Below are 23,549 nucleotides of genomic sequence, written 5' to 3' on the forward strand. Positions count from 1 at the left end.
TCGTCCTTGCGCTGCCCTATGGTGATTGGCTATAAGTGTAGGAAGTACTTGATTTGATCTGCAGCTGAGTTTTCTATTAGCGGAGGACGAACTTTACACGTTAATATTGCAGACGATCATGTTCATTTAATCGTGGGCTGTCAAAATCGTAAGCGCGATCGATATTCGATTAATTGTGCAGCACTAGTGCTATCTATATTATTTACCCATAGTAATGTGGGATTTTTCTTCTACACCCCCCCCCCCCCCCCGCATTATTTTATTTATTTTTAAATCAAAGTCCTTTCAATCATATATTTCATATCACATTCAAGCAGTTATCTAATCAGCCAATCATGTGCCAGCAGCACATTGCATAAAATCATGCAGTTACAGGTCAAGAGCTTCAGTTAATGTGTACATCAGACAACCATGGCATGGTTACTGGTACCAAATGGGTTGGTTTGAGTATTTCAGGAATAAGGCGTTTCCATCCACACACAACTGTTGCTCTCTCAATGTTTTTTGCACCATTCTTAGTAAACTCTACAGACTGTTCTGTGTGAAAAGCCCAGGAGATCAGCAATTTCTGAAATACTCAAACCAGCCCATCTGATACAAACAACCATGCCACGGTAAAGGTCACAGAGGTCACAATTTTCACCCATTGTGATGCTTGACGTCAACGGTAACTTTTTATGCATTGACGTGAACGTTAACTCAAGTTCTTTTTATGCATCCTGCTGCTGCCCCATGATTGAATAACTACATGAATGTGAGGGTGTTTCTAATAAAATGGACAGCGAGTGCATTACTTATTTATTCAAATAATGAATATAACGGTCGTTACATTACTAGTCACATGTACGGTTTTTCAAAGCAATACATTTTCTATACCTTAACCCCTAAAAAGTACGGATGCTAACCTGAACATTTTCAGCATAGTAAAATACTTTAATATTTGAATCCTAAACAAACTACATGGTCACACTTGATTCTACCCAGTGTGTGAGACCCACCATCTGAACCTGTTGCACCGCTCTGTGCTGCAGAGCCTCCTGTCGATCATCGTACTCCATCCTGCACACAGAAAAAAAATGAAGTGGGGGAGAATAAAAAGTGTTAACGCTGCAATTAAGACATGATCCTTGCTCAACATGGCTCTGGTTCAAATAAAACACTACGCACAGTAACCACTGCCTTCCGCTATGAATGAAAGAAAAGCTGTCGAGAAGCTCTTTATTTTAGAGCGTGCAGTTCGGGAAACACGTTTATTTGCCGAGACCATTGAAACGTTTGTGCCTAACTGATGGACTGCAGCTGAATACGGACAATATGAGAGCAAAGTTCTGCACTACCTAATTGACGAGGACCGCTTTAATAATTTGAAATTAACAGTGCTACACACTAGCGTCCCTTTCATGAAGCTCACGAGGAGTGAATTTTAAAAAGAGCCCAGGACGCAGTAATGGCACAGGCTACAATTTCTTTCTAAACACTGGTCAAGTGTGTTGGCTCACATTCCCGGCCTCTGAAGGTGGATGCCCACGGGCACTTTGTTGAGGGTCTGCAGCAGTGAGTGAGTGACGTCAGCGTTACGGCGCGTATGGGACAGCACCCAGATCTCCAGAGGCATGCTGGTCATCAGAGGAAGACCTCGCATCTCTTTAGACCAATCCGCGTCACATGGGTTGTTCTCGTACTGCGCACACACACGCGCACACACACACACACACACACACACACACACACACACACAAACTCCACTCAGCAAGAGTGCGACACGTGTCGTGTACAGTTGTGTTCTCTGTGTTCTGTGGTCCCGCTTACTGCTCTCGCTCCCTGTAGGATCCTCTCAGCAGGAAGAACTCTTCCAGTCAGATTCAGCAGCTTGTTCTCAAAGCTTAGACCCCATGTGCTGAGTGTAGTCTGAACAGTGGCATTCCTGGAAGAGATTCACTGAAAAATTCAGCAGTGTAAATTGGTATAACGTTCATTTCAAACATTTAATCGTACACCTTCAGATCAAAAGGCTATTAAGATCATGAAAAACATTTCAGTCGGGTGTCCACAAACTTTTGATCGGTAGTATATATCTATCATTAAATTTAAGAATGATATAATCAGAAAAACCATCACGCTATATGTTCAGCCTCGTGTTGCCCGGGATAGTCTCCCTAAAGTAAATACACATCCCTTATATGCATGCTACAAATGTTTCTTTTGTAAAATTTGTCTCTGGCTTGCACGTTAAGGATAAATTTCTAAATGTAAAGAATGTATAAGTTTCTGTAAAGCTGCTCTGTGACATCGTACGCTGTTAAACACGCTATACAGACAAAAGCAGAAATTGAATTAATAATGCAGTCGCTTTTATCCAGTACCTGCTCATGTTGTTGATGAATCTGTTGAGGCGGTTCACCCACTGTTCTGGGGTCAGTCTGGTGTGAGTGGAAAGGTCCTTCATGATGTTAAAGTCGTGCGCATCTTATCAGTCAGACCTGAGCAAGTTACAACAATTAGTGCGATAAGAAGCAGACAATGATTAAGCGCTGTTTCTCCCGCTCTGTGAGGGAGACCTGTGAGGTAGCAGAACTCTGGGATGAGTAAGACAGGTCCTGGTGGAGGAGCTCCTGCAGGACCCAACCTCCTAACGTGACTGACCAGCAGAACCTGGTTCCTATCAGTGATCTGCAGATCATATTCCTAAAAAATATATATTATATCCCACACAGAAATTAAGACGGGAACAAAGTCAGCAGTGAAATGAGGCTCCTTTAATACTGTTTAAAAAGCATCTCAGGGAAATTCCTCAAGATATCAAGTGAGAAATGCCAAGAATACATTTCTGGAAAAAGGGCATCTACTTTGAAGATCCTAAAAATTTATATCCTAAATTATTTTGATCTATTTTGGATCTATTTTTTCGGGGGGTGAATAAAGAATGAATGTGTCTAAACGTTTGACGGTAATGTATGTTTCCAATGCAAGTGCTATAGTATAGGTGTGCTGGGTTATATCTTATATAGGTCTATTAGGTTATACACGTGTCTATATGCAGTGGTTGTAAGTAAATATACAAGAACTGTGGCTGAATATCTAGTATATAGTTATTCATCTCTTTATTTTCCTTTATTTACGTAGTATTGTTTTGGTATTATTATTTTTTTTTTTTTATTTTTTTTTTTCATTTTATTAGATTTTTTCTGCCAATCGACTGCCCATCCTCCAGTCCAGTAGGTGGCGGTAATGCATCTTTAGCATTAAAACAAAAAAAGAAGAGAACTATAGCGCCTTAACCCACACTGCGTATGCGCGAAGCCGGATGACTCAGCCAATAAACTAGTAAAACAGCTCTAATTAGCCAGTGAAGCTACATGTCGTTCAGCCAAGTCCACTTATAAAAGTAAATCATGCAATATTCTCAGACTGGGCAGTTATTGACAGTGAATTTATCGTTTTAAATAGAATCAAAAATAACTTCGACATATTTGCTAATCTCATTTCGATTAGCTTGCTCATTAATGACACTGCGCATGCGTGGACTGGACTGCCTCCTCAAAAGTTAGCACCGCTAGCATATTTGTATAATATTAACATTAATATTGAACCAGAGGAGTGAATAAAAAAGTTATAAAATGTTATTTCTCACTTCTCGTCTTGTTCTTCTTCTCCGTGCGGGTACGAGTTATCTTTAGTCGGTTCCTCGGTGATTCGGTCATTAGTGAACCGAGCTCCGAGAGTGAACCACTGCGCCGTCACCGCCTGCTTCATACTGATACACCTGAAACACAGGTGTTAACGCCGTTAACTACACACAATACAGCACAAAACACAACGGGTTCGGTTACACAGAACCGAATAAACTCACTTTAGTTTGGGTCCAAACGGGCCAGAACTAACATTAACACTGCTTTCTGCTCTTCACTTCGACTTCGACTTCTCGCACTCGCGGTGACGTCACCAACGTAACGGACGTTGACGTAAATGTGAGTCTGTGAGGAGAAAATAAAATAAAATAAACCCAAATATTATTTCATAAAAAGCTTCATTATTCACTTCTTCTTAAACACGATAGAGGATAAGATATACAAATACATAACAAAAACAGATTTATCATTATTTTAAATCAAATCCCACTTTAAAAGTGCTCCTTTCTAATTAAATTTTAATTAAAAATATACTTCATCTTACTCTTGTTTAATTATTTTTTTTTAATTAATATTTAATTCATCAATGATTGTAGACAAGTTGAGGTTTCACGTTCTTTGTGCTTTATCATCATAAATATACACTTTGTTTAAACTTTTGAGTTTGGACACAAAATGTAAACATTCCACATGAATCCAGAACATTCATTTGTTTATTATTTAGAAAGTAATAATTAAACAGCTGTATAAAATGATCAGATTAATCACTTGCAACATTTAGGATATGAATTTCTGGTATTAAGTGGGGTTTTTAGTTATACACAGATATAAATATATTTTATTTATTTGTAGTTTTCATATTTGACTCACACTATTCATATTTTCATATTTGACAAATACATATTTCCCTCATTAAAATGCAAATCAACTTATAACATTTTTGACATGCGTTTTTCTGGATTTTTTTTTTGTTGTTGTTATTCTGTCTCTCACTGTTCAAATAAATCTACCATTAAAATTATAGAATGATCATTTGGTGGGCAAATGATCATTTGGTGGCCAAATGATCATTTGGTCAGTGGGCAAACGTACAAAATCAGCAGGGGATCAAATACTTTTTTCCCCTCACTGTATATATATATATACACACACACACTATTCATAAATATTAAAGTAAATAAAAAGATGTACAGTATTTCACAAAAAAACGGAGTACACCCCTCACATTTTTGTAAATATTTGATGATATCTTTTCATGTGACAACACTGAAGAAATGACACTTTGCTACAATGTAAAGTAGTGAGTGTACAGCTTGTGTAACAGTGTAAATTTGCTGTCCCCTCAAAATAACTCAACACACAGCCATTAATGTCTAAACCGCTGGCAACAAAAGTGAGTACACCCCTAAGTGTCAAACGTGTTTGGCTGCAACCTCAAACGGAAGGTGGAGGAGCACGACGTCTCTAACATCCACCAGCTCCGTGATGTGGTCATGGAGGAGTGGAAGAGGACTCCAGTGGCAACCTGTAAAGCTCTGGTGAACTCCAGGCCCAAGAGGGTTAAGGCAGTGCTGAAAAATAATGGTGGCCGCACAAAATATTGACACTTTGGGCCCAATTTGGACATTTTCACTTAGGGGTGTATTCACTTTTGTTGCCACGGAGAACTACAGAAGTGGAGAGAAAACGCAGCACTGAGCAACTTGTAGACTTCACACCCGAGTGTAGGTGGGTAGGTGAACGCGTTTGGCCTTATTTATTCACTAAGCTGCTAGCTTGTTAGCTCTGCGGCTGTTTTAGTATAAAGTACTAACTTGAGTTAACTCGGTGGGAGTCTATTTAGCACCGGATAAACGTTGAACTAGTTAGTTTAGTAAATCTGACGCTTCTCGGGAACTTGTAGTTCATCCGCCTCGCTGTCTGGGTGACGCAGAGAGCAACTGTTTAACAGTTATAGTTAGTTAGCTATAGTTAGTTGTAGGTTATCTTGGGTCTCAATAAATGAGCGGAACAGTTTGTGTCTAGGCAGGATATCATGATCACTATATCCAGAACTGCGTGAAACCGGACACCGTGGTAACTTGGAATGGACTCTTTGATCATTTAAACTGGAAAAATATATGGTCCACGCAAGAAAGATTTTTCCTCACAAAGTAAAAGAAATATCTTTAAATTAATTAATACTATATCAAAAATTTATTTTTTCATTTCAAGAATTTTCTTTTCATTTTGGTAATTCCCTCTTTCTTTAACATACATTTATTTAAGTTACTGTCTAGTTCTACTTCTGTTTTGAGCTATGGTGTTATTTGTGTTTTCTTTAACTATTACTTATATTGCTATTATATTGTTATTCTTAATACTTATTGTTATGGTCTATTTTGGTTGTACCATACTGTAAACTGAATGTTCCAATAAAACATTAAAAAATATTTTTAAAAAGACCTTACTCAAGCACATGAATAAACAAGTAACTTCTGGATAATAGACCAGGGAAAGAAAAAAAACGTTCAAATTAAACCTGACAATTGACCCATTTTCTAATTTCTTATTTTTCACGCGAGCGTGATATTGAAAGAATGAAAAACAACTTTGATTTGTTAATGAATAATGACATAAGCCATTTTTTCATTTTCTGATATTTGGTTCTTAATTGAATGTGAAAAGAAGGAATGATATACAGATTATAAATCCCTACCTCATCCCAGAAGTAATGCACATGGAGACTAGTGAAATGTCACAGGAGTCTGAAGGACAGGATGGAGGGACCAAAGATGAGGTGAGTGAAAACAGTGTAAATAGTATTAGCAGTGAAAGACCTGAATGTAGTTTTACTGTAAACACCAGTGTAAATGATGGTACTGCTGAAAGTGTGAATGTTAGTGATGAGAGTGAGAAACAGGATAATGTTGTGGCTTTGACTACTGAAGTTGCTCAGGCTGGTGAGTAAGAGGAGGGCCTGGTAGGTGAGCTGAATGATCTGTCTCAATGTACAACATCCTATTTTGGGATAAAGATTGGATACAGTTTTGAAAGGGACCCAATCAAGCAACCAGCCATTCAAAGCTTGCTTACATTAGTTATATAGGTAGCATTTGAGGATAGCTTTTGCTTATGGCCATACCACTCTGACAACGCCTGATCTTGTCTGATCTCTGACACAAAGGTGAGATGGGCCTGGTTAGTACTTGGATGGGAGACTGCATGGCAATAACAGGTGCTGTAAGATTTTGAATAAGGCTTTCCTTTGCTTTAGTGTTTTAACCCTCTGGGGTCTTCAAACGTGACCGCACGTTCTGATAAAATATGATGATTTTATGAGATAAAATATGGCCTGACACTTTATTAAATCTGACAGACCTTTACTAATTAGACTGCCTTCAGGTTTGGAATGATATAGAAAATATCTCTATCATCACCTTTAATTGTCTGATTCTGCAGTGTATTTAAACGTAGACCATGTACTGAATTTAAATTAATACAAAGCCATATATTGTCATATTATTTGCTTTATACTGCATTTAAATAAAAAAGAGACAAACTCCATTATAATAATAACTTGACCGGTACATTTCCTAAAGAAAATGTGAGTGGTGCTTGCGTGGCAAAATTCGGATTGGGCGCCAATACTGTTGAGAGCCGACAGCGTAGGGCCCCAATACTTTCGAGAGCCGGACGGATTGGTTGCTAGAGGGTTTTAGCATGATGCTAACACATACTAGCACATGTTAGCATCATGCTAGTAAATCTTAGCATCATGCTAGCATGTCTTAATATGTTTTAGCATCACGCTAGCATGTTTAGCATCAAGCTAGCATCTGTTAGCATAATGCTAGCATGTTTTAGCATCATGCTAGCGCATGTTAGCATCATGCTAGCATGTTTTAGCATCATGCTAGCGCGTGTTAGAATCATGCTAGCATGCTAGCATGTTTTAGCATCATGTTAGCATGTTTTAGCGTCATGTTAGCATGTTTTAGCGTCATGCTAGCATGTTTTAGCGTCATGCTAGCATGTTTTAGCATCATGCTAGCATGTAGCATGTGGTAGCACTATACTGGGCGCCAATAATTGTGAGAGCCGGACAGATCGGGCACCAATACTTTTTAGAGCCAGACTTGTACGGAGGCAATTCTTTAAGAGCTAGCTGTGTAGAGCGTCAATTCTTTCGCAACTCAATGCAAGTCTGGGAAATTTTCCAAATTTGAGCTTCCGTACCAGGAATGCCAACATTCCGATCACTTCCGTACTACATAGCACACCTCTCCTCAATAAGCCGATCGATTCTACACCTCACCCGTCGATCTCCGACAAACGGTGCGGGACTAGTTACGCACCGAAAAAAAAAGTGGAAAAAGAATAATTATAATTATAATAAGTATGCAAGAGCACAATAGTAGTGCTTTCCAAGCACCACTAATAATAATTCTCTTGCATACTTATTATTATTATTATTATTATTATAATTATTAGTGGTGCATGCATTGGCATGTACTAGCATGATGCTAACACGTGCTAGCATGATGCTAAAACATGCTAGCATGATGCTAAACCCCTCTAGCAACCTATCCATCCAGCTCTCAAAAGTATTGGTGCCCTACGCTGTCAGCTCTCAAAAGTATTGGCGCCCGATCCGAATTTTGCCACGCAAGCACCACTCACATTTTCTTCAGGAAATGTACCGGTCAAGTTATTATTATAATGGAGCTCAAAGTCTGAAAATTTCCCATAGACTTGCATTGAGTTGTAAAAGTATTGGCCCTCTAAACAGAAAGCTGTAAAAGTATTGCCTCGGTACACGTTCGGCTGTAAAATGTATTGGCACACGATCTGTTCGGCTCTCAGAAGTATTGGCACCCTATCTGGCCGGCTCTCAAAAGTATTGGCACCCCACACAGCCAGCTCTCAAAAGTACTGGCGCCCTTGACGGTCGGCTCTAAAAAGTATTGGAGCACTACAGGGCCAGCTCTAACAGTGCTGACGCCCTATCTGTCCGGCTCTCGAAAGTATTGGCGCCCTACGCGGGCGGCTCCCAAAAGTATTGGCGCCCCATCCTGGTTTCGCCACGTCAAGCACCACTCACATTTTCTTCAGGAAATGTACCGGTCTAGTTATTCTTCTTCCACTTATTTTTCGGCGCGTAACTAGTCCTGCACCGTTTGTCAGAGATCGACGGGTTTTCAAGCTAATAAGTATGTAAGTATGTAAGAGAACAATAGTAGTGCTTTTCAAGCACCACTAAAAACTGAAATTTGTGTTCTGTTTAATTTCCATTATTAACCTCATGATTAATTAACCTGAATGATAAAGAAGCAGCTTGCAGATCTTATTTCTAGAAAGAAGGGAAGACATTCAAAATTACATATATGGCATTTGGCAGACACCCTTATCCAGAGCAACTTACAGAAGTGCTTTGAAGTTTCTATCAATAAATACATCCTGATACAGTTCACTAGGACACAGACTAAGAGTACCATCAGTCTAAAACCTCTGCTGGGGAGGTAATACAGTAAGAAAGACACACAGACAATACTTTTTAAAATTAAAGTGCTAATTTAAGTACAGCAAGGCCAATTCAGTTTTTTTTAGACTGAAGGGTTTGAGATAAAAAACATTAATATAAGAAAAGAGTTTAATTTCAGCTTTTATTTTCTGATATACATAAGAGGGGAATATATCTATAAAACACAATAACAGTTACTTACCGAAAAATACTAGAATAAAATAAAATAGAAAATCTATCAGATGCAATATTTGTTTTGTGCAGTTATGACATTCTGGATGCAAAGCAGTTCTCAGCAGTCAGTTATAGTGCAATAGTTTAGTGTAATTACACACCCTGCAGTGATCCTAAATGGAACAAAAAATATTAACTATGCTCTTGTACTGTAAAGGTTTCAAATAATGTACATTGTGTGCAGACAGGGACTCCGTGTCACGTATCGTGACGGAGCGGAGATAGGACGGATGCAAGTGCAGTATGAACAGTGTTTAATTTAAAAAGTGACAGGCAGACAAATCCAAAACGTGATCCATAAACGTAATCCAAAACAGGTGAAGGTCAGGCGATCGGCAAACAGGCATACACAGGGTTAAACATGAATCAAGGTAGTGGTCACGGAAAACAGGGTCGATAAACAAAACGAGAAACATGAACTATGACGAGGAACTGGGAGCAGATAATCCAGCGTGAACTAACTCTAAACATGGACCGTGACTATGACTACTAAACGAACTAATCTAACTCTACGATAATCTTCCGCGTTGTGTGCTGGGAGGTGCGCGGTATATATGTGGACATGATCAGCATCTAAACTGCTAGCAGCTGAGGGCAATACAGACACACGTGAAATCCCAGCCAATGACAGAACAGGGAGGAGACATGACAGAAACATAAACAAAACACATGTGTCCAGATGTCACTACTGTCAACAATGGAAAAGCAGGTGCTCGCGCATTTGCGCTTAGAGCACGCTGCTTCAAGGGGAAATTATGACCCTCCGGCAAGACTGGCTATGACAATATAAGTAAAAGGGAGAGTTAGAACAGACAAGGTAACAGACATGAGTGCTCCCTGGGACATAAGGCGTGAAAGTGGGGGGGTGACAGCATCCAAACATCCCAGTTCACCACAACACTCTATACCTGTGAGCCTCTAGATCTGCTCCTTTACCTAAGAAAAAAACTATCCCCAAAAATCTTGAGCAAACAAATATATTTCGTCTAGACTTAAACACTGAGACTGTGTCTGAGTCCCGAACACTAACTGGAAGACTGTTCCATAACTGTGGGGCTCTATAAGAGAAAGCTCTTCCCCCTGCTGTAGCCTTCACTATTCCAGGTACCAACAAATAGCCTGCATCTTTTGATGGAAGTAGGCGTGGAGGATCATAGAAAACCAAAAGTTCTCTCAGATACTGTGGCGCGAGACCGTTTAGTGCTTTATAGGTTAATAAAAGTATTTTATAGTTAATGCGAGATTTCACTGGGAGCCAATGCAGTGTGGATAAGATCGGGGTGATGTGGTCGTATCTTCTGGTTCTAGTTAGGACTCTAGCAGCTGCATTCTGGACTAACTGGAGCTTATTTATATTCCTACTGGAACATCCAGACAGTAAGGCATTACAGTAATCTAGTCAAGAGGTGACGAAAGCATGAACTAATATTTCTGCATCGTGTAGTGACAATATGTTTCTTATCTTAGAAATATTTCTGAGATGAAAGAAGGCTATCCTAGTAATATTATCTACATGAGCATCAAACGATAGACTGGAGTCAATAATCACTCCAAGGTCTTTTACTGCTGCACATGATGAAACAGAAAGTCCATCCAGAGTTAAAGTGAGATCAGAAAGATTACTTCTAGCTACACGTGGTCCTAATAAAAGTATTTCTGTCTTATTAGAATTAAGTAAAAGCAAGTTAGTTAACATCCAACGTCTAATGTCCTTTACACAATCCTCAACTTTACTAAGCTGCTGTCTGTCCTCTGGCTTCGCTGAAACATACAGCTGTGTATCATCAGCATAACAGTGGAAGATAATTCCATGTTAATTAATAATTTTACCCAGAGGTAGCATATATAAAGTAAAAAGAAGTGGGCCTAGAGCAGAGGCTTGTAGAACACCAAACTTTACTTTAGTAAAGTTACAGAGAAGTGCATAGAGAAGTATCCATTTACATCTATGAACTAATAACAATTAGTCAAATAAGACCTGTGGCAGGAGAGGGCCGTTCCCTTAATGCCAACAATGTTTTCTAGTCTACCAAGGAGAATAATATTATCACTGCTGTCAAAAGCTGCACTAAATTCAAGCAACACAACAAGGAGACACAACCCTGATCAGCAAGAGATCTTAACACAGAATAGAATTCAGCATAGCTCATTGTACATGATGGAGTTTAATATGTATGTTTAAATATGTAAATATGACTATAGAGTATGTAGACTTAATAATACAAAAATTTAATTCTACATGTACAAACATATACAGAACCTTCTGAAAAATATAATAGCCTGACATTACATTTAATTCACTGGGAATCGTTTTGTTCTAGTACTTCGATGTCTGGCAGGCACAATGATAAGAAGTTAAATTAACAAATATCAGCAGCTTTGTATAGCCTAAAAGCTAGAACAGATGCCTTCAGGCTGAAATGAAAGCACCATATTTCAAATTAAATTTAAAGTCAGGTGGAAGATGCATGCAATTTCATAACCCTTTGAGTTGTGTTCTTTATTTAATAAAGGGTTTTATAGAAATACACAATTCTTTTTTAATCCCCAGTCTATCTTGCACTTACAAAAATAATGGAAAGGAAACAAAGGAAATGGAAATTTAACTCAGAAGCTATTCTCATGTTCAGATCCTCCTGATAGCAGATGTGTATGCCCAGGTGAAATAAAGGAACTAAAGGATGGAGGAAAAGGGACAGTAACTTAAATTGCATTAATTATTTATTTTATTTTTGGTGTGGTTGCACTTTTAGTAAACATTTTAAACTGTTTTCTATCTGAACGGAACAGAAGCGTGGAAAATGAAAAGGTAATGGACTAAACCCTCTTACTCTGTCTGAACTGAGACACGCCCCAAGGTTAGATAGAACAGATAGAAAAAAGCAGAGTAAAAGTCCTTGATGCCATCAGTGCCCAAGGTCATGGAGGCTCTCAGGTGAAATGGAGAATCCCATTTCTCCTCCTTTGGAAATAAATAGATAAAGTGGTGGTTAGAGTGCAGTTGGCCACAGGCAAAGATCAGCAGATATATAAAAGCTTGTTTAAGTTAATGTTTTACAATGGAAGCCACATATAAATACAGCTGTAGAGAAAGGAGAGATGAAGGAGGAAAGGATGGAAAGAGAGAACAGACAAGAGACAGCAGTGGCTGCAGTGGCAGCTTTTTACAGGGGGTTTGATCCTGAAGCGTACCTGAAGTACAATTATACACCTCCCCGAGCAGACTTCAGCCGAAGTGACAGCATTGTACCATGGAAGTTAAACTGCCTTCATAAAGCTTTCAAAGAAGGTGAGATTGTGTGTGTGTGAGTGACAGGACAGACAGACAGACAGACACACACACACACACACACACACACACACACACACACATATTAAGGGTCATTAAGGGTTTTGTTTGTAAATTCACTACTGCATTACTAAAAAATGGCAAGACAAACGACAGATAGAAAGTGACAAGGAACACCACTCATATCAGAATTTACTCATTTATACTTCATCAGGGACAGTGTGGTGGGGATTTTATACAATGCATTATATGTGCTGTATATTTTACATGTATTATTAGAGACGTTGATAGCTCTTTCCTCGGGATGAAATGAGACACACCCCAAAACTAGATATGAGGTAAGCCTTTTTTGTGCATTCCACACTCCTATATGTTCTCTGCAGATGCCATTAAAGGAGACATACTGGTGGATATTGGTTCCGGTCCAACTCTATATCAGGTGATGAGCGGCTGTGAGCATTTTAATCGAGTCATATTATCTGATTTTTTGGAAGTGAATCGGAGTGAATTAAAGAAATGGCTCAAGGATGGACAGAGCAACTTTGATTGGACCCCTTACCTGAAACATGTGTGTGAGCTGGAGGGACGCAGGTGAGACTTTCACGTCACTTGTGTGTTTTATTCACATGTATGCAGAATGTCTGACCCAGACTCGGACCTCTTCACATTGTCTTCTAATCTCTACTGCTCTCCTGTTCAGTAACTTCATGTCTCAGGACAGTTAAAGCTGTCTCTTACTGATCCTCACTATTCAAAAATAAAATATTTCAAATTGACTTGACAAAGCTGACAAAAGTATCTGAATATGAATTCTGAATTATATTAATTATATTTCAATGATATACATGTCACAGTAAATAAAATGCGTTTTGTTCTATCGGGGGGCTGTGGATCAGGTGCTAGAGCGGGTTGTCCACTAAGCATAGCGTTGGCGGTTCGATTCCCGGTCTGCGAGACTCCACATGCCGGAGTGTCCTTGGGCAAGACACAACCGCAAGTTGCTCCCGATGGCAAGTTAGCGCCTTGCATGGCAGCTCTGCTACCATTGGTGTGTGAGTGTGTGTATGAATGGGTGAATGAGACATAGTGTAATGTGCTTTGGATAAAAGTGCTATATAAGTGTGCCATTTACCATTTATTATTCTTTGATGTGTTTAATAAACTGTCATTTTTGCCAATGTTTTTTTTCTTTGTTTTGAACTTGAGTTAAGGGGTAAGATGTGCATTTAAAAACATATAGTTTGAAATTACTGTTACAGTTTTGATATTTAAAAAAAAATTGAGAAAACACAGATTTAGTGTAAACTAGTTCAAAGGTGACATGAAAAGTTAACACTTTCACTGGTCAAGCAAATCATTGGTTTTATGTTCTACTAAAAGATAGCTCGTTTTCGATTCCCAGTGGAACTATTTTGGTAACATTCTCGCTAGTTAGGCTATGCTAACATTGCTGACAATCAGTTTAGAGTTAGCTGGTTAATAGGAATTTAGCCATTTCAATAGAACATAAAAACTGTAGATGCACTTAACTCGTTATGGTTAATATCTTGTTTTGGCTCCACTCTACTGTCTCTTCAAGTGACTTCATGCACACGAGAGTAAGAGATGACTGTGATCAGTAAAGGCTCGAGTTTGACCACTAATAAGAACTTAATTTGACGTGTATAATTCAAATATATGGAATTCATATTCAAATGCTTCCAAAAACATCAGCTTCCAAACTCTACTGTTAACTCTGTTATTTCACGTTTAGCTGTTTGTGAAATGCTCAAGCGATTTTTCTGTCCTTAATGGCTGAAGTAAATATTTCTTGGTAGTGGAGTCACTTTACTTTGTAATTACTTTATGATGCCACATCTTTTAACCTATCATTTTTTTCAGTAGACTGTGAATGTTTTAAAATGTATAATAACATAAATGAACCTAATGTTTTAACACAGTTCCTCAGCATGGCAAGAGAAAGCAGAGAGGCTTCGTTCAGTGGTAACAGACATTTTTCCAGTTAACGTTCACCACCCGTTTCCATTCCCACCCGGATCTTTGCCTGCTTCCAGCGCTGACTGCCTCGTGTCCTCGTTCTGCTTAGAAAGTGTGAGTCCTGACATTTCCTCATTCACTCAGGCACTACGCAACCTGTCCAGCCTCCTGCGTAGTGGCGGTTATCTCCTGCTCATTGGAGCTCTGGGGGAGAGCTTTTACATGGCAGCTCCTGATGTTCGTATCCCAGTTGTGCCGCTGGATGAGGCTCAGGTCTGTGCGAGTCTGAGCGTCACTGGCTTCGATCTCCTGCAGCTGAGTGTATATCGATTAATACCAGACATGCTGGTCGGGGTGGATGACGTCAAAGGCGTGTTCTTCGCTAAAGCCAGGAAACCATAAAACAATTATCTATAACTAAGCTTCGACTGAAGAAACAAGATATTTTATGTAAAATTCATGGGAAATAAATAAACTTAACCTTTTATCTGAAGTGTCTGATCTAACAAAGCCGGAAAATTGTAAAATCTGGATTCAGTAATGAAAATTTGATCGAAGAAGCAATTTATTGTGCATTGGTGTTTCTCTAATTGAAAGTTATTTTTGTGACGGTGAATAAATTTGAACTTTTACCTAAAATGACTTCATATACATGTTGTCTTTGTCTTACTATTTTTTTTTAGCTAATTAAGAAATGTAATTTATTGACTTACAACATCCTTGACACCATGAGTTTATATAGAAATATAAAGGTATTGCCGTGGGTTTGTCTTAGAGATTTATTTTATGTCGTCTGCTTTAGTGTGCATCTTAAAAGTGAATGATTTAGTTCCTACTTCCTTACGCTCCGGACCACTAGGATGGTTTCCTTTGGAAATCTTGGAATAATCTTGGAATAATAATTGGAATGATTATCTTCATCATCCTCTACAACATAATAAAATAGCACACTGAATGATAAAATCCTAAAATTACAAAAACAATCCTAGTTACAAAAGCAAGTTTTCTTTTTCACTGAAGTGCATTCTCTCAGTTGACATAAAATCATGAGGAGTACTTGATTTATCTCAAGTAAATGAATAAATAATCAAATGTAAAAACAAATTGCATGTCACCCCCAAACACCTGGTGGTTACCATTAACCCTAAATATAATCACACACTCCTGTTTGGGGACACGACACAATCACTCCTTATTAAGATGTGTGATTATATATTTTTTTTTACCTGCATTGCTAAGTGATGGCCATTACATAATTATCTCATACACATGACTTACTAAGTAACATTACTTTTAATAATTAAGTAATCAAGTAGGGATGTCACCACTAGGAACAGTGGATGTCACCACTAGGAATAAATGTAAACGTAAATGATAACACCCAAGGCACACTTTATTATGAATCCAGCTTTTTGTTCATTTTCACATTTTTTTAAGCAATTAGCCCTCACATCCAAGAAAGAAATAGAACCAGTCCATTTCAAAGTGTGTTTTTACAGGTTTTCTTATGGAGATGAATCTGGGCTCAGTACTGGACGATCAACAGTCCAGCTAACGCCCCTAGCTTCATCTACTTTGATTCTCAACATGTTTTTTTTTATAATTAAGATCCACACTGTAGTAGTATGACACCAAATATGTAAAGATACAATAACGCTTGTGAGAACCCAAGAAATCAGTGGGAAAAAATAATTTTGTTTGTGAGACTCGCGATTAATGAAATATTGGCCACAATGTAAACATTGCCAGTTGGGCCTGTCTCACTGACCTTCTTTGGGCACAGAGTACTACCTGTTTCCTGATCTTAATTTGGTCTGCACCATTCATTTCAGATGAGAATCAGAAGGATAAGAAGAAAAATCCTAACAAAAACAACAGGGTTCCAGCACGGTCAGTGCTCGGAGCCCTAAACACAGTGAGGAAATCTGCTCCACAGTTCACCACAGTGTACAGACACTTAAACGATTTTGAACAAACTCTCAGGGACGTACGCTGGGTATAAAGCGCCCGAAAGCCCAAAGAAAGGGAAGATCACAACTTTTATTTTGACAGGAATAAACCGGATCTAAAAGGTCACATGGCAGTGTACTTCCACTATCGGCTGCGACTGTTTGTTGGAGTAATTTTACTAGCTCGGTAGAAAAGTATCTTTCTATACTATTTCCCCTTTAATAAAAATAGTGTTTATTTGCGTGTCTTCAGTAAAAGTGAATAAAGTGCAGGTCATGTCGCAGTGTGTGGCGTTACAGACGCGCTTAGCCTCGGTGCTGCAGGCTTTAATTCACACAGTTGTGGTGGAAATGTGCAAACTGCTGCAGGAAAGATCCGAGTTCATTTTAAACCTCCAGCTTTCTCAGGAACAAAGTGAAAAACAGAAGTTAAAAGAAGTGATACAGACGGAAACCGAGCAGAAGATGGTACGTTCAGACGTTTGCTTGTGATGTGATGTTAAAGTTGACGAAAATGGCCGCTAATCGGATGAACCGATTCGTTGAACCGACTCACACATATGAGCGAAGACACAGTGTCGACTCTCAAAGTGTAATCCAAACTCTTTTCAACATATGATCTGTTCTATAGTACTGAAGCCCTAAGCGGCCATGTATTATTACTTTTTTCTGTTGTTTTCTCGTGAAAATCTCGACTTAATTTCCCTGTGTACTGGACATCCATCATCCCGAAGTCAATGGGGTTTTTGAAGGGGTTTTTAGTTAAATGCCTGAAATAAGGTCTGTGGTTAACACAAGCTCAATATATGTTCACGTTTTATACCACGCCATAAAGTACATCAGTAATACCCCACTCAGGATTTTTGAAAAAGGTTTTACGTGTCGTGATATAGACGGTAGCTAAAAGTGGCTAAATGGGACTACAGAGGTTGTCGCGGACATTAAACGTCATCACGCCGAACAGGAAAACTCTTCTACTCCAACCTCGCTGTGTTTATACTCACACTCTTACAACTCAACTTGTAGATTTATCAATTTGTAGTATTTTCCAAATGTATTGTTTAAAAAAAAAAAGAGACAAAGAGTTGTCGGAAGTGTAGTGGTGATGACGTTGAAGTCATGCGACCGTGGTGTAGTTCGTTTATAGCCTAAAATTAGCTTTTTACTTCTGGCGAGTGTATAGGCTTCAAAATCGAATGAATCTTATCTTAATGAATGCAACATGAACGAATCATAAACTTTTGTTGGTCACAGAGTTTATTTTCTGCAGTAATCCAAAAGCCAATGGAAAAATCTTATTGGCTTTGTGTCGAGGGAACCAGGGTGATGCTAATCTCTGGGGTGGCCTACAAAAATATCTCATCCCTGCAGGATTGACGACTTCCACATAAGTGTCTGAGACTTGAGACGGGGGACACACACCCCTCTCTTTCTTAATGTGGAGATAAAGTCCATCTCTACAGCGGGACATTATTACATTTATGATGAAGAGAAGATGCATATAACACCAGTCCCGTTCACAAAGTGCCAGTTTCTCTCACAATAAAATAACATCGTGAGAAAACAATGTCGACATCACGAAAAAACAACAGAAAAAAAAAGTAATAATGCATGGCTGCTTAGGGCTTCAGTAGTATAGTGTGAACAGCGGCAATTTTAACGCTATAAATAGCAGAAGGGATGGAAAAAGGATGACAGTAAATTACATTCTATAAACAAACTGAATCATACATAACTACGTAAAACTTCTACAGGTAAAATTATTTGATGTTTATAATAATGCCATACATTTGAGCTGTTTTTAAGCTTCTCTTGTTGTTTTGGATTTTTTATCCAAATAAGTAAAAGAGTTTATTAGTGAGGCACGATCTGTTATATAAGACAATCTCTGTATCAGGCAACGATTCGATATTTGACGATACGAATGAATTCACTGTGATAAAATGGTAAATGGCACACTTATATAGAGCTTTTATCCAAAGCGCTTTACACGGTGTCTCATTCACCCATTCAAAACCAATGGTAGCAGAGCTGCCATGCAAGGTGCTAACTTGCCATCGGGAGCAACTTGGGGTTCAGTGTCTTGCTCAAGGACACTTCGGCATGTGGAGTCACCTGGGCCAGTAATCGAATGGCCAACCCTACGATTAGTGTACAACCCGCTCTACCACCTGATCCACAGTCGCCACATACGCACAAGATACGGTTTGTTATAATGAGATCGATATGTGAACAACTTTGTTCAGAACCTTAGTTAGGCTTCGTCTGCTGTTCATTCATGAAGGAGGAGGATGATGGTGTAGCAAAGAATTATTAAAGACAAATTAACAAATGTTTTACTCTCCTTGTTAAATGATTTACATGTCAGTCTAAAAACTGGAACACAATTTATTTGTCCTTTTATTATAATGATTGTTTCATCAATTAATTTCAGACATCAGCTTTTAAATTGATGATGATTAAACCCCTAATGTAAACACCAGCCATGTCGGTTCCTGCTTGTTCATGACAATAAAACTGATATTCAGTATTGTTTTTTCTCTCTCCCAGAAACAGTTTGCATCATTCATGGAGGTCTTGGGTAATGAGGCTCTGGGTAAAATCATCAAGCTTGTAGATGAGAACAAGTTCCTGTTGGATCTGGAGTGCAAAACCTTCTCTGGAAAAAGAGCAAAACGTCCAGGAAGCATTCTGAACATTCTGTCAGCTGGAGGTCCGGGTGTGTATTTACTGCTGCACTTCATACATTACACACACTCCGTTTCATACACACACACACGCTGAGTATTAATCAGCACTGCCAAGAAACACCTGAAGACTGGAAGACCTGAAGAACTTCAGTGTTCATGGTTTTCAGCCCAGTAGGGGGTTCTTATCTATTTCCAGGATGTCTGTTAACCCAGTAGAACGGTTCTGTTTGAGAACCACTGTTCTGAGTGTGTGGAAATTAGTATAATATGTAAATTTCCAGGTCTAAAAGTCTGATCTGAGTCACGCTCCTCGTTATACACACACATTACACACAGTGTTCGGTATTAATAAAACCTTCACTCTACACTTGTTGGTCTGTTCATAGAATACACTTTGAATCTTTGTTTATGTTGCTTAGCAACCAAAGCTGACTTGTAACAGACTACACTGTATGGCGGAATAATTGTTGATAATGAATGTTACTGAACACTGGATTTTCTCGTATTGTTTTTGTGGAAGTAATACTTGTGATAAGATCACCATAACCCGCCCTCCAGTGGCTAATTGGCTTTATTATATCATTAAAGTTCCCACAAAATGGATTCCTTCGCTGTGATTTGATTCCGTATGTTGATGAAACAGGAAGTCAGAGTGACTGGTGTTGAAGTTCTTGGCTGATTTACACAACAGCCAGTAGAAATCGAGATATGCCCTGCCACACCCCCGGTCGATCTGAACTGACCCGAGAGTTGCTTAGAGAAGTGAAGAGTTTAGCGAGATTCTTTTAGTGACCCTTACTGACAGAGATAATGTATAAAAACGGAATTCTTCATCAGTCTATAGTTATATTCCGGCATTGAACGCTCCAAAACTCTCACAAACTCCGCCCTCTTCCACACGAACAAACCCCGCCCATTTATTCTGACACCACGCAATGGTTGGATAAGAGAATATTGTGTGTGAAACCTCATGGCCAAAAACACTGAAAAACCATGTTTACTGCATAACGACCTGTTACTGTAGAGCAAGACACGCCCCTGTGGGCGGGGCATCTACATCATAGAGAGCATTTAATTGGAGGAACACAAAGTTTTGACTAGATATGAATCATCAAATATTTTTTTTATTATTTACCCAGAAAATGAGAATATCTCAAAATACTTTAATCTTTTTTTTTTTTTTTTTTTTTTTTTAAGGTATCACGTTGTTGTCTATAGCATTAAGGGACATGAACAAACTCTGCAAACCTGATTTTGATTTCAGTAGCACTTTAAAGATGGTGGACTGTGACTGAATACCAGACTGCAGGTTGTGGGAGTCAGAGTTTTGAAAAGAACCCAACAGAGTTTTTCAGGAATGATGCCTGACTCACTATTCCCTGTAAAAGTGCATTATGGGTATTCTGTACCCGCTATAGAGCACTTCAGTGTTCAGATCTGAGTCCAGTTTTCTGATCAGCATCATGTAGATTCGTCAAAATGAACCATTTATTTCTTTGAATTTCAGAAGAGGAACATTCCTATGATGGCCGTGGGAGAAACTCTGAAGCACGAGTAAGTCATGAGGTAGGTGAAGTTATAAGCAGATATGAAGACCAAGTCTTTTAGTAAAGTTGTGTGTGAATGTCTGCGTGAGCCAAAGCGAACAAAAGTTTTCCACCAGATTTACAACGGTCTCAGAAACGCTGATTTTCTTCGTACCCGTGTGAGTATGTTGAGCACGTAAAGTGCAAAGCTCATTTTACTCCAGAGCTCTTCTTCTACACGTGGCTCTGGATAAGGGCTTGTGCTATACACTGTAAACATAATAAGCATAAACAGTTTAAACTGTATATTCCAGATATAAAAGTGCAGTAATCCATACAGATTGTATGCAGGATACAGTTTTCATGAGCAGATTAATTAGATGAAACTAAATGGGTAGGTGTGTATTTGACTGTAATTATTTGTCTCAGGCTGCAGACACGGTGGAGTCTCAGCGTCCTGAATCTCCTCTCACGCTCGCTGTGACCATTAAAGATGAACTTGGAAACATCGACCTGAAGTCAATAATCTCAGGTGAGACCTCTGAGTTTATCGTCCAAAACAGACCAAAGATTGGAGCTGATTTATTTCTCACTCCTTAAGAACAGTAGCTCGCTCATGTGACGTTAATGCCTCAGTATTTTTAATAAAATCTAAATAAATAATACATTTTTAATGTGCACTTTTCATACATGTAGTAGCTCAAAATGCTGTACAGTCACATAGTAAAAATGAAATAAAAAGTGAATTTAAATTGATCTGTTGAGCTGTCAGTGGAGTTTGGTGGATTTTCATGACTTGTGTGATGAGCACTGAATCACTTCCTTGACAATACTGTTAGTCTGTTTGTGTTTATTTTCCTCATTACAGATCACCTGGACGTGGCGTCGGAGGACGTGAGGACACACGCAGAGGTCGGTGAAGGTCACCAGGAAGCTGTTAGCTTTGGGGGAAATTCTTTTCTTTGTGTTGAGTGTGGGAGAACGTTTCCGTCCGTGAGCGGCCTCACGTCCCACCGGCAGAGTCACAGCGGAGAGAAACCGTTCAGCTGCATGCTCTGTGGAAAAGCCTTCGCTCACAAGCGGAGCCTGGTAGATCACCATCGCGTTCACACGGTAGAAAAATCCTTCTGCTGCAAAGACTGCGGCAAATGCTTCGGGAAGGCGGCGCACCTCAGGACCCACGCGGCCGTCCACAGCGGAGAGAAGCCCTTCGGCTGCGACGTATGCGGCAAGAAGTTCAGCATCTCGCAGAACCTGACCCGGCACCAGCACACGCACACGGGCCAGAAGAATTTCTCATGTTCGGTCTGTGGCAAGAGCTTCACCCGAGCGAAGACGCTGATCACGCACCAGCTCATCCACACGGGACAGAAACCGCACTCCTGCACGGAATGTGGACGAGCCTTCAGACACCTGGTGAACCTGCGCAACCACGAGCGCATTCACACGGACCTGCGGCCGTTCTCCTGCGACCTGTGCGGGAAGACGTTCCGCCACACGGTGAACCTCAAGATCCATAAACGCATTCACACCGGGGAGAAGCCGTTCACATGCAAAGAGTGTGGCAAGAGCTTCAGCCAGCAGAGCAGCCTGGTGTCTCACAGCCGCACGCATTCGGACCTGAAACCGTTCGGCTGTAGCTACTGCAGCAAGCGCTTCAACAACACCAACAGTCTGAAGCTGCACGAGCGCACTCACACGGGTGAGAAGCCGTACAGCTGTGAGTTCTGTGGGAAATGCTTCAGTCAGGGGAGCCACCTCCGCACGCACAAACGCCACATCCACGGAGGAGGCAAACAGTACATATGTGACAAGTGTGGAAAGCGCTACTCCGACCCACGCAATCTCAAAATGCACAAGTGTGTGTACGCTTCAGCGTAGTCTGCGTCGGCGGCGGCGGCCTTACTTCTCTGTGAACGATCACATTTACACAAGTACTGTTTTGGTTCGTTTCCACCATGTGACACAGCGCTGTGTATGAATATTTATATTAATAATAATTTGGCTGTCTGCAAATACATGGATAAAATATTTCACTGTTATATTAAATCATTTCTATCATTGTTTAGTAAACAGGGATGATCGGGTGTTAAAAGGAACGGCACATTTCCACACTGTTTTTACAAAACGGCATACAGGTGCTGGAGACGCTGCTTTATATTTGTGACATTTAAATGTTTTTTATTTTAGAATAAATAAATATGAAGATGATGTACTGCTCTGCTTTTGTGTATCAGATACATCGTGTCCTAAACATGACTGATTTTAGGTCAATATACTGGATCAGATTAGATCAGATTTTGTTATTTTCCCCCGATCCGATGCAGTGTGTGAGTACTTCAGCAGATGGATCAGATACTCGTACTGTAAACTCACAGAAACGTTTCTGACCCTACATTCATGCTAGCAGGTGATGGGCCACTTGTGATGCTTAACAGAAACACAGATTAAATAACGCATTAATCTCGGGGACAATAAGTTGTACGATTTAGACGTTACGTGCTTGGCTTCGTATTAGCTTCGTTCTCAGATTATATTAGCAAAGTGAGCTAACTGTATGCACTACATCCACTCGTCACAGACACCAGCAAGGATCTCTGCTACTTCCTTCCAACCTTTAACACCATGAACTCGGTTGGTCGTAAACTTTACGGACTTTATTTAAAAAAGAGCCTAACGACAAATCTAGTGAGTTTTTGAGTAATCGGTATCACTGATCATATTTTTCCCAAACACCAATCCACCTGTGCAC

General features: G+C 39.6%; 3 protein-coding genes across 3 annotated transcripts in view; 2 read left to right on the forward strand and 1 right to left on the reverse strand.

The window, feature by feature from the left end:
- Positions 1-3,946, reverse strand: part of LOC108273513 (uncharacterized) — a 5,182-nt gene extending 1,236 nt beyond the window's left edge. The window contains exons 1-6 of the mRNA XM_053685141.1: positions 3,851-3,946; positions 3,632-3,763; positions 2,364-2,480; positions 1,810-1,924; positions 1,500-1,681; positions 999-1,059 (exon numbers count right to left, since the gene is read on the reverse strand). Of these exons, the coding sequence (XP_053541116.1) occupies positions 999-1,059; positions 1,500-1,681; positions 1,810-1,924; positions 2,364-2,446 (441 nt within the window). The 5' untranslated portion in view covers positions 2,447-2,480; positions 3,632-3,763; positions 3,851-3,946. The remainder of the gene's footprint in view (positions 1-998; positions 1,060-1,499; positions 1,682-1,809; positions 1,925-2,363; positions 2,481-3,631; positions 3,764-3,850) is intronic.
- Positions 3,947-12,268: 8,322 nt separating this feature from the next.
- Positions 12,269-15,242, forward strand: LOC108273631 (phenylethanolamine N-methyltransferase). Its single transcript, XM_017482984.3, has 3 exons — positions 12,269-12,655; positions 13,039-13,246; positions 14,596-15,242. Exons 1-3 carry the CDS (start codon positions 12,466-12,468, stop codon positions 15,032-15,034), a joined length of 837 nt encoding a protein of 278 aa, XP_017338473.1. The 5' UTR covers positions 12,269-12,465; the 3' UTR covers positions 15,035-15,242.
- Positions 15,243-16,678: 1,436 nt separating this feature from the next.
- Positions 16,679-23,012, forward strand: si:ch211-207i20.2 (C2H2-type zinc finger protein). Its single transcript, XM_017483752.3, has 5 exons — positions 16,679-17,049; positions 19,132-19,300; positions 20,779-20,837; positions 21,227-21,329; positions 21,666-23,012. The coding sequence occupies exons 1-5, from the start codon at positions 16,858-16,860 to the stop codon at positions 22,676-22,678; spliced, it is 1,536 nt and encodes a 511-aa protein (XP_017339241.1). The 5' UTR covers positions 16,679-16,857; the 3' UTR covers positions 22,679-23,012.
- Positions 23,013-23,549: the final 537 nt, after the last annotated feature.

Source organism: Ictalurus punctatus, chromosome 13 (assembly GCF_001660625.3).
Source record: "Ictalurus punctatus breed USDA103 chromosome 13, Coco_2.0, whole genome shotgun sequence".
Taxonomy (NCBI): domain Eukaryota; kingdom Metazoa; phylum Chordata; class Actinopteri; order Siluriformes; family Ictaluridae; genus Ictalurus; species Ictalurus punctatus.